The sequence below is a fragment of the Echinops telfairi genome, unplaced genomic scaffold (assembly GCF_000313985.2).
Source record: "Echinops telfairi isolate 266 unplaced genomic scaffold, ASM31398v2 ScPeMD7_7424;HRSCAF=8462, whole genome shotgun sequence".
NCBI classification, from domain to species: domain Eukaryota; kingdom Metazoa; phylum Chordata; class Mammalia; order Afrosoricida; family Tenrecidae; genus Echinops; species Echinops telfairi.
The window spans coordinates 56,386,185-56,397,691 of record NW_022111324.1 but is presented as its reverse complement, the minus strand read 5'-3'; the positions used below and the strand labels follow the sequence as shown (position 1 = coordinate 56,397,691).

The window sequence follows — 11,507 nt, the reverse complement described above, 5'->3', positions numbered from 1 at the left end:
AGGGCAACAGGTGAACTGAAGGTCAGGAAGAAGCAGGTGGGGGCTCCTCACAGCGCTTGCTCCGATCCCCAGGTGCCATGAGAGGGGTCTCGGGAAGAAGGCCCAGCAGCGGGACCTCAGCAGCCACAGGTGCAGCAGAGCGTTCCTTCCACAGGTGGGGTGGGCGAGGCAGCAGCTCTCCCTCGGTCACTGGATTGGCTCGAGTGTGTGGCTCCATTTGTAGTGGATTGGCATGATTAACGCTTGGGTGCAGGAAGATTAATTTAAGGACTAACATAAGGAGCCGAGTAGCTTATTCGGTTCAATTCTGAACCACAACCAGGAAATAGTCTTTATCTGGTGCAAACATAATTTCATTTTTCTTGGAACGAATTCGCAGGAAGGTGAGGTCATTCTGGGGGTCGATTTCTCGCACAGTGCTCCTTGCCTTCAAGATGAAGGTGTGCATGAGGTTGGCGTACTGTGGGGTGCTGGGGTTGTCCATGGTGCTTTTGAAGGGAATGCCTTCCGTGGTCACCACGATGATCCCCTGCACACCCTTCTGGCTCTGCAGTCGTTTCAGGGTTTCTTCCACCCCTGCCATCTCGAAGCAATCCTGCAGCTCCGCGTCGCCAGCACTCGGCCAGGCTCCGGATGTAAACTGTTTTTATATTTTCCGTTTCGGCACAGTCAATGGTAGAAGTATTATTTCAAAGGACAGTTTACTTTCCAGAAGAGACATGGAGCTTAATTATGCAGTGCTTTGCCCAAAACCTCAGTGAGGAAAGTCAACTTTGAAAAGAAAGAAAGCGTTTGGAGAATGAAGAAAGTCAAGGGAGAAATGAAAAGTCATTTCACATGAGGAGTTGTACCAAACACAATTAACTAACCAACATGATAGCCATACCATCTGATGGTAAAATATGACCCAACCTGCAAAAATCACCAATGTGCTTTTAAGAAACAACCCATTTCTAAAGTTGGAACCTTCCTTTATGTAATCTAAGCTAGTTACGCACTGGACTGCTATCTAAAATTTGGCAATTCAAACCCACCATCTGCTCCATGGGAAAAAGATGAATCAGTCCGCTTTGCTTCCGTAAAGACTTACAGCCTCAGAAACCCCAGAGAACAGTCCATAGGGCCACTGTGAGTCAGTATCAGGTCAGTGGCAGTGGGTTTGGTTTGAGTACTCAAGTGAGACAGACCAGTCACCAAAGGGATGAAAAATATTACTGTACAGCAATATATAGTATATAGCAATTTCTATATGTAGCATATATTGACATGGAAGTTTATTATGCTCCCAATTTGGGAAATTTATGAATGACAATTTTGGAAATTTTGGTAGTTGTTAAATTATGATATCCAGAGAGTAGGACTGCCCATGTAGGTTCCCAAGGCTGTAAATCTTTACAGGAATCGAAAACCTCATCATTCTCCTCTGAAGCAGCTAATGGGTTTGAACCACCAACCTTGTAGTTAGCAGCCCAATCGGGAACCCACTACACCACCAGGACAGGACATAAAAACGAATGGAATTAGAATGATGTGTTCTTTTTCGTTCCCTCTCTAATAAGTATTTCCTCTAGTCTTGTCACTTACCCTACTACAGGCATCACAGTAAGAGTTAAAGAAGAAAAACTAAACATGGAATGTTTTAGAATTGTTTCTATTTGCTTAGACCAAATGGTAGTTTTCCTTTCCACCAATTAAAGCTCTAGAGGTAGAACAGCTCTGAACATACAGGCCAGTTTAACTCAAAGTGCTCACCAAGCACATGGGATACAAGTAACGGTAGCTAAACGTTCTTATGCACAACAAAGAAGGGTACGATTTTATTTGAGGTGAGAATACTAGACTATACTTAAAATGCTTTTTCACCGCTGGATGCTTCTGTGATAATGGCAAGTGACAGTTATATAATGACATTTATTCAAAGGTTCAAAAGTATGCCATGAACCTTCTAAATAGCAAGAGCATGTCACCCGCCGGTATGTGTAGCCCTGTGGAGGCAGGAAGCAACTTGTAGAAAGCCTCTATCACATATCTAGACAGGAAGGAAATTGAATTCTACACGTGAAAAATGGATACTCTGAGTTAGATAAGAAAATCATCGTCTGCTGGGAGAAAAAAATAGCCTTAGTTTCCGTAACGGTAAGTGGTGGTTCTGCACTTAGACCAAAAATTCCGTGATGGTAGCAAGGGCTTTTACCGCGTGCACTCGCCAAACACACTGTGAAACAGAATTCCCTGTGCAACATAGTGGGTCAATACATGTTTGGTGAGTGAATAAATAAGTGGCCAAGGCTTAAGTAGCATAGATCGTTAATACTAGCGGTTCTAAAACTTTTATATTCAGTCAGCCCTCTGTAGCTGCAGGTTCCCCACCTGCGGGTTGAACTACCCCCAGATGGAAAGCTATTGGGGATTTTGTTGTTGTTGTTGTTTTTAATTCCAGAAAACTCCAAAAAAGCAAAACTTGCCATTTGCCACATTGTGCTTGACTCCCATGAATAAGCTGATAGCAGGCATGCCCCGCTGCAGTGTACGGCCGTTTCACGAATCCTCGGACTCTCTCCTCTACGTGTTGCTAGAATATCATTCCCCTCATGGTTCCTGTGTCTAATACTTGCCCTGTGTACACCCTTTGTATCTGTGATAGAAAGGCTTCTAAAAAGCAATGAAGTGGTCAAAACTATCCCTTATAGCTAAAAGGGAGCATAAAGTGCTACATCTATAGCATTGCCATTGTATTGGGTACAATATGCAATGTAGAGTTGTAACGATGGGTTCAAACAGACCCATGATTTGAGGATGGCATAGGACCGGGCCGCATTTGGTTCTTTTGTCCACGGGGTCACTATGACTAGGGACCAGCTCACCTAACAACATCGAACAACAACAAAGAAGTAAGTTAAATTGTACAGGAGGGGTGTGAGGTCACACATAATTCAACCTCATTGGATATAAGGGACTTTGAGTTATCTCAGATTTGGGTATTGGGGAGAATGGTCCTGGAACCAACCTCCTGCTGTCACCAAGGGACACAATAGACATCACCACAACAATAGTGATCGATGATAGTGAGAGAGAAACTAAAAATGGATAAAGACTGCTTATCTAGACTGGAATGTTTTACTGTTAACTTCCATCTTATGTTTTCCCTAATATAAAAATTTCCAACTATTTTTGCCTACCTAGAGGGTTAGGTCTCCTAAAAAGATATGTTTAAGCCTGAAATACCAGTATCTGGGAATGTGAGCTGGGTTGGAAATAGTCTTTAAAGATGTTGTTTAAATTAGCATGAGATCATGCTGGAGTAGGATGAGCACTAATCAATTATGCCTGGTGTCTTTACAAAAAGAGTAAAAAGACAGTATACTGTTCAGAACAGATTGTAAATGTTATGGAATTTGGTAGTGTCAAAGTCACCATCGGAGTCAGCTGGAAGTTTAAAATGTTTTTAAGGTGATTAAAATGAACTACAGAAAAAAATATGTAAGTTTAGAAGGAGCATGGAAAGGAAGTAGTAGGAAATCATAGTGTACCTGAGTTAATTTCTCTTCTTTAATAACCCATAGTTAAGAGAGGTTGTCTAAACTTACACATTTTCTACCTACAAGGAGAAAAATAGGAATTAGTCTACATTTCACACAGTATTAAAAAAAATAAGTCAAAATGGATCACCAACCTAAATATGATAAAGTAGAGAGAGAGGCAATCTCATGACATTGTATTTGGCAATGGATTCTTAGACATGACAGCAAAGGCACAAACGCTAGAAGAAAAACGAGGGAAATTGGGCTTCATCAGCACTCAAAACTCTGTGCATAAGCATTATCAAGAAAGATCCCAGTCACTCGTTAATTCACACAGCTGCTAAACAGAGGTTCAAGTCCACGCAGAGCCACCAAAGGAAAGATCTAGCAATCTACATCTGAAAAGTCAGACACTGAAAATGTGTGGAGACCAGAGCATGTACATTGGTACAGACAGGAGCTGGAAACACAGGGAATCCAGGACAGTTAAACCCCTCAGGACCAACAATGAGAGTAGTGATTCCAGGAGGGGAAGGGGAAGGTGGGGGAGAAAAAGGGAACCGATCACAAGGATCTACATATAACCCCCTCCCTGGGGGACAAAACAACAGAAAAGTGGGTGAAGGGAGACATCGGACAGTGTAAGACATGAAAAATAATAATAATTTATAAATTATCAAGGGTTCAAAAGGGAGGGAGAGTGGGACAGGGAGGGGACAAAAGTGCGGAGCTGTTACCAAGGGCTCAAGTAGAAAGCAAATGTTTTGAGGATGATGGGAACAAATGTACAAATGTGCTTGACACAATGGATGGATGGATGGATTGTGATAAGAGTTGAACCAGCCACCAATAAAATGTTTTTTTTAAAAAGAAAGTATGTGGAGAAACAAAAAGAAAATGTGTGGAAAACCGTTCTGTGCTGACATAGATGGTTGCCTCAGGTCAGAATCAACCCAACAGTAATTGGTTAACTTAGACCTGATTTGGGAATGGGAGTTTTCTGTTGCTAGATTAGTAACCTCACACTAAAGAAAGGGGCCCAGGGATCCCGAACCGAATTACTTCTGAGAGTTGTTCAAAAATAGCAGAACAGACACTGAAAGACACACATGTGGTGCAGGGGAAGACAGACGCCAAGGAATGCAAAGGAGCTCCCAGGATTGCCAATAAAGGCGAACCTGTCCTGGAGCAGGTGCCCGGAATGGACTTCTAGCTTCCTGAGCAATGGCACACTGACTTCCTGTCCTTTAAGCCACCCTCTTGAGTCTGGGTTAAGGCAACACTAGTAACCACACCAGTTGTCCATGCTGGGTCAAGATTTTTTTTTTAATCTAGCATTTGAGGGCTCTCTACTAAGCACTTTATTTTCAACCCCGCATTTATTTTTTGTAACAATTCTCTGTAGGGTGTATTCTGTTATTCGACCAGTATTGCAAACAAGGAAACTGGAGTGCCAAGCTGCATGATGATTCAAACCCCACCCCTCTGACTTGAAATCCCGAATTCTTAGTCTTGAGGTCACAAGGTCTATAGCTCACAGGTCAGTTCACATAATATGCTCCCCAGTATGAGTCATAATACATTTATCACTTGCAATAATGCATTTATAGAGCACAGTGGTGCTCAAAGGGTACATACCAAATTGTTAACTGTTTTCTGGGACCTGTAACATGGATTGGGATTGTACTTTATATTCTCTTTGTGGCCTTCGAATTTTCCAAAACTAGCTCTGGTGGTATAGTGGGTGACACTGTAAGCAACTAATTTCAAGGTCAGCACTTCGAAGTCACCAGGTGCTCTGAGGGAGAAAGATGAGGCTTTCTAATCCTATAGAGATTTACAGTCTCAGAAACTCATAGGAGCAATCATACTCTGTCCTATGGGCTTGCTATGAATCAGAATCAACTCTATCAGTGTTTGGATTTTTTTTGAGCAACAGCAGCATTTAAAATAAAAAATATATCACTAAAATCTGAAAACAGATTCAAATGCCACCTTCCCTCCATTCTCCCTCAACCAAAGGTAAAAACTTCTCATAATATTTTGCATTTATATGTTTTTTGAGAGTTTAAAAAGTCCATAATTGAATGAGCCATAGACTCTGAATTCAACATTTAAAAGCCTATTTCCTTTATCTTCATGTTCTTTTTCCTTTGAGGATAAGTAGGGAGTTCCTCCAATAAATGGCTTTGACCTTGACAGTAACCCAACCCAAGGGAGCTGGTAATCAGTCAACTCACTTTGACCTGTGTTCTCTTCGTTTTTTAAATGGTGAACTATTCTCTTTTGCTGGATAGGTTTGGCCATTCATTTTTCTTACACACACACACCATTTGTTGTACAATCACAACCTCAATCAGTTTCAAAACATTTTCTTCCTTCTTAAATTCCTTGATATCCACTCCTCCTTACTGCCCCCACCCCTGTTATGTACCCCGCCCCCCCAGGAATCCTTATTCTAGTTATCCTCTATAGATTCGCCTATTCTGGTTTCCATAAACTGAAAAACATAGAAAAACACATAACAGAGTAAAGAAGGCTGCCACCAATGACAACATCCAACAGAGAAAACCCTCCCCACCGCCCAGACACACACACACAAACCCCAGAAAATATTAAAAACCAGATCAAGTACAAAGTGTATCAGAAGGAGATCAGGTGATGTGGTTTTAACCGTTCAAGTCAGATTTATCATTTTAATCCTCTATAGTCATTTCTCCAATACTCTGTCTGGTAACCAGGTTATTCCCACCCTCAATCATAGTTAAAGGGAAATCATCTGAAGCTTATTTCCTGTGTAGACTCTGCAAATGTATTTTGGGGTTCCATGGTCATCCATAGCCTTCCGCAAACCAGAAAATAGGCCTTTAAGACCCTAGATACTATTCTTCCTGATAGCCAGGCGTCATCTAATTTTTTCACCACACTTTGCTAAGCACCCACATCTTTGTCTCCTTCATGAGAGCCTATTCCCTTTTGATTTACCCTCCTGTGTGCCTGAGGTTTCATTATATAATTAGAGTTGAAATTCTTAATTTTCTCCAAGTTGTCTACCTATATGTAGGCTTTTCTATTGGTGCTGGACGTGAAGAATTTATCTAATGTTCTAAACTCTACCTCTGCAGGTCAGAGAATATAGATTCAGGTGATGGCTTTAAAGGGAAATAAAATTAGACAATAATATCAAGGCACCACAGACCAAAGGAGATGCCTGAAGATAAGCAGGATAAAAAGTTATATTTGTAGAATTCCCTCTCTGTGTGTCTCTCTTTACAATGCTGTCATGGGAAATCCTTGGAAAAGCCTTAGTCTTATACTCTGAATTTCCTCTAGAGAACCCTGCCTAAGACACCAACTATATACCATATAATTAATGTCATTTTTCCTGCTGTGTATTAAATAATGATAGAAGCTTATGAGATCTCTTGTGAAAAATACAGGGGTAATAACTCTCAAACTTTGATTTGTAGTTATAATGCCTGAACCAACCTACCTGATTTATGTTCTTAGTTTATCCAAAGCAATAGAGAGGGGACTGGACAGGAACTCTGTCCACATGATGCACAATGTTTGCTATGCTTGCATGAATCTGAGGGTGACTGCTTCTTTATATTCTACACCTTAGGCACCTCACTTACTTTCCCCTTGGTCTGAACCCTGGATCCCTGCCAGCTTCAACTTCCCTGGACGGCCAACCATGGGAGAGGATATAGGTACTGGTACATGCTTCCCCACACCCAGAACCATGAACCAGAGTGGCTCCGCATTCATTAAAATTACTTAATTAATGAGGCGTCCTCGATAAATTAATGAGAACTAAATAGCGAAGACCTAGGCCAGGAACATCATCAGTGGAGAAGGCTTGGAGGTTTAATTGAAAATACGTTAAATTTGCTTGGCGAAGGTGTCAAGCAAAATTATTAATGAGTTTTAAAGTTTTTTTTAAATTTTATTCTTAATGGAGTGAAGGTTTACAGAGCAAATCAGTTTTCTCTTCAACAATTCATACACATTTTGTTTCAGCTCATTGATTGCAGTCCCCATAGGGTAATACCAGTTAGCCCACCACTCCTGGTGTTGCCCACTTCTTTTCCTCCTTCTCTCCTAACCCTTCCTGACTTCTGAACTTGGTCCTAGGGCTCATGTTGCCCCCTTGATCTCACATAGTTGATTATTGTAAGAAGTCATACCTGCTGAGTGTTACTGTTCACCGTCTAGTACTGTAAGTTGTTTGACTGAAAACGGAGCCGGGCGGCAGTTCAGTTCCGTTGCACAGTGTTGCCATGAGTCGCAACTGCCTTGACGGCAGCTACTAACAAACCCCCGTGAAGGTAGGTTAGTAACAATAATTTGGGTATCAGGACTTTTAAGCCTAGATCCATTTCTGTGTAGCTGCTGTACATTACTTTTGGCTCTAAGCCTTGAGATCATACTGAACAAGCCTAATAATTTTTCAGATGGCAGCCTTTCAAAGCTTTGAAAATAAGTATCATGGGGTCCCTGAGTCATTTCTCTTTCACAATAAACATGACCAGCTCTTTAGTCCATTCTCATAGAATATCATTAGATACTTCGCTGCTCAATGCATTCCAGGTATTTTCTTACCAGGGTAGAGAAGCGTGGGGCTGCCTCTTTCTTTGTGATAATTAATAAGTATCTACAATTACAGCCTGCTCTAACGGTTCACGGAGTCAGTGTTCTAGGTCCTCCTTTGATAACAATGGATGCTTACAAGTTGGTGAGTGGTCATATCAGGGATAACGGCTGATCTCTCCAGGTCTTGAGCAAAGAACGAAGAAAATTGAAGACCCGTGGAAACCATTAGTCCAATGAATTAATGGACCACCAAAACTTCAACTTCCATAACCAGAAGCACTAGATGGTGCTCAGCTACCACTACTGACTGCTCTGAAAGGGATCACATGGTTTTGTTGTTGATTAGTGTGGTAGTTACATAATTTTGTGTAACTTGAAGATATAAAAGTGTGGGGGTGGCTATGCAACCACGAGGTGTCGAAGGGATCAGGTGTAAGGCATCATCAGAACAAAAAATCTTACCATAGTGAATGATGGGGGGAGTGCGGAGTGGAGATCCAAAGCCCAGTAGTAGGCCACTGGAGATCCCCTTGCAGAGGGGTCTCGGGGAGGAGATGAGCCAGTCAGGGTGCGATGTAACAATGATGAGAAATACAACTTTCCTCTAGTTCCTAAATGTTTCCTCCCCGCTCCCACTACCATGACTCGAATTCAATCTAGTAAGTCTGGCTAGACCAGAGGATGTACACGGGTACAGATATGAACTGAAAATACAGGGAATCCAGGACGGGTGAGCCCTATAGGACCAGTGGTGTGAGTGGCAAAACAGGGAGGGTAAAGGGAGAATGGGTAGGAAAGAGGGAACCGATTACATGGAACTGTGTGTGACCTCCTCCCTGGGGGACAGACAACCGAAAAGTGGATGAAGGGAGACGTCGGACAGGGCAAGATATGACAAAATACCCATTTATAAACTATCAAGGGCTCATGTGGGAGAGGGGAGCGGGGAGGGAGGGGAAAAATGAGGACCTAATGTCGGGGGTTTAAGTGGAGAGAAAATGTTTTGAGAAACGATGTACAAATGCGCTTTACACAATTGATGTGTGTATGGATTGGGATAACAGTTGTATGAGCCCCTAATAAAATGTAAAAAAAATAAATAAATAGTTAAAAAAAAAAGAAAGAAAAGGATGACAGTGTAAGAAAAAAATAAAAGTGTGGGGGTGGCATCTGGCCTGTCAATCAAGCCACAGCCTGATGGTGCTTCCTTGTAGACAGGACCTTCTCATAAGGAGGGTCCTGGGAACCTCCCCCACCCACCCTCTCTCTCTCTGCCTTCACCTTCCTGTGATGAGCCACGCTGAGACCTGCGCCCGCCCTGGAGATGCTTCCACCGCCATCGAATCCACACATCTCTGCACCCACCAGCCTGTGACCTTCCTGCACGCTGCATCACTGCATGTGGTTGCGTGAGTCTGAAGAAGGATTTGTGGACTAGTATCGGACTTCAGGACTAGGCTGGGATGTTTTCGTGATATGCAATTGCTTCTTGATATAAAGCTCTCTCTTACACACATATGCGTGTCATTGGATTTGTTTCTCTAGTCACCCCAGCCTGACACAGTAGGTGCCTGCAAGTCCATTCCAACCCCTCGTACAGCAGAGTAAAGCACTGCTCACGGTGCCACCCTCAACTGCCCTTATGCCTGAACCCACCACGCAGCCGCTGCGTCAGTCCATCTTGTCGAAGGTTGTCCTCTTTTTCACTGTCCCCTGCTTGACCAAGTTTAATGTCCGCCAGGGACTGGTTTCTCTTGACAACATGTCCACAGTAGGTGAGACCAAGTCACCCCATCCTTGCCTCTAAGGAGCAATCTGGTTGTGCTTCTTCCAAAACAGATGTGTTTGTTCTGTTGGCCATCCAGGGGACTTTCCGTCTTCTTTGCCAGCCCCGAAATTCAAATGCATTGATTCTTCTTCATTCTTATGTTGTGTCCAGCATCCACAGACGTAAAAGGTGACTGAAAATACCATGGCTTGAATCAGGTGCACCTTAGTCCTCAAAGTAGCCTCCTTGATTTTCAAAGCTTTAAAGAGGTCCTGTGCATTGATTTCCCCAATACAATATGTATTGCAATCTCTTGATTGCTGCTTCTAGGAGTATTGGTCGTGGATCCAATCAAGACAAAATCCTTAGCAACTTCAACCTTTTATCCATTTACCATGATGTTACCTATTATTTCATTCACTAAGAGACACTATGTAAACCTTGAACCCAAACTATCCTCTGAGGTCACGTTTTAGTAAAATAAAAGATTGGCCCCAAAAATGAAAGCTCTTACCCTTAAGTGTGACTATCAGTTAAAACCAGCTGGCTTCCATAAGCAATAAATAGGTAACATCCTTAGCATATAAAATAATGACATTTTTACCACAAAAAAACACATGTTTTAAACATACTCCGTACATATGAACTCTAATTCTACACTTATGCTAGCAGGCCTAGTGAACAAAAACATCACATGCATGACAGATTTTGGAAGCTGCCATCTCTTTTGCCTAGTCCTCTCTGGATGGTTTTCACCACCCTGCATTGGCACATTCAAAGATGATGGAATTTTATAGTGGGCTTTCTTCTCGCTGCAAAACCCTTTCTGGTGCCTGCAGCTACTCTCTCCATCCTTCCCTCTCCCACAGTCAGCCAGTTGGTCTCAATATCCTAAAGATAGGACAAAAATCATTTACAGAGCAAATAGCCCACAAGAAACATGGCTTTATCTACCCCTGAGACTAGGGGGACTTAATGGTACCCAGCTGACAATTCTGATCAAGGCAACAATAGATGGCACCTGATATAATAGGGGGCAGGGGGGAGGAACCTAGCACCGAGCTCAAATCCTTATGGAATTTAAATTTACCAGTTGAGACTAGAGGACTCCCTGAAACTATTGCACTCTTTCAACGTTGAGCCAGAACTATCCTCTGAGGTCATCTTTTAGTGAAATAATGGAATGGCACTTAAAATAAAGGCTATTACCCTTGAATGTAACACTGTGTTAAAACCTTCTAATCATCTAATCTGCCTGGTAGAGCCCCTGTCAATGGCACTGGGCATGAGACCAAAAAGTCAACGATTGTGCTGATGCAAACATGAGGCAAAGAGGGATGGGAAACTAGTGTACAGGAAGCCACATACACAGATCACAATTACAGAGAAGGTTAATCTTTATGGAAATGTAACTAATGTCACTGAACAATTTGTATAGGAATTGTCCATAGAAAACACAATGAAATTTTATTTGCCCGGCTATCAAAAGATAGAGCGTCTGGGGTCTTAAAGGCTTGAAGGCAAATAAGCAGCCATCTAGCTTGGAAGCAACAAAGCCCACAGAGAAGAAGCACACAAGCCTGTGTGAACACGAGGTGTTGAAGGGATCAGGTAGCAGACAC

General features: G+C 42.4%; 1 protein-coding gene across 1 annotated transcript; it reads right to left on the bottom strand.

The window, feature by feature from the left end:
* Positions 1–301: 301 nt before the first annotated feature.
* On the bottom strand, positions 302–593 carry LOC101653207 (dynein light chain roadblock-type 1-like). The gene has a single exon (XM_045298310.1). It carries the CDS (start codon positions 581–583, stop codon positions 302–304), a length of 282 nt encoding a protein of 93 aa, XP_045154245.1. The 5' UTR covers positions 584–593.
* Positions 594–11,507: the final 10,914 nt, after the last annotated feature.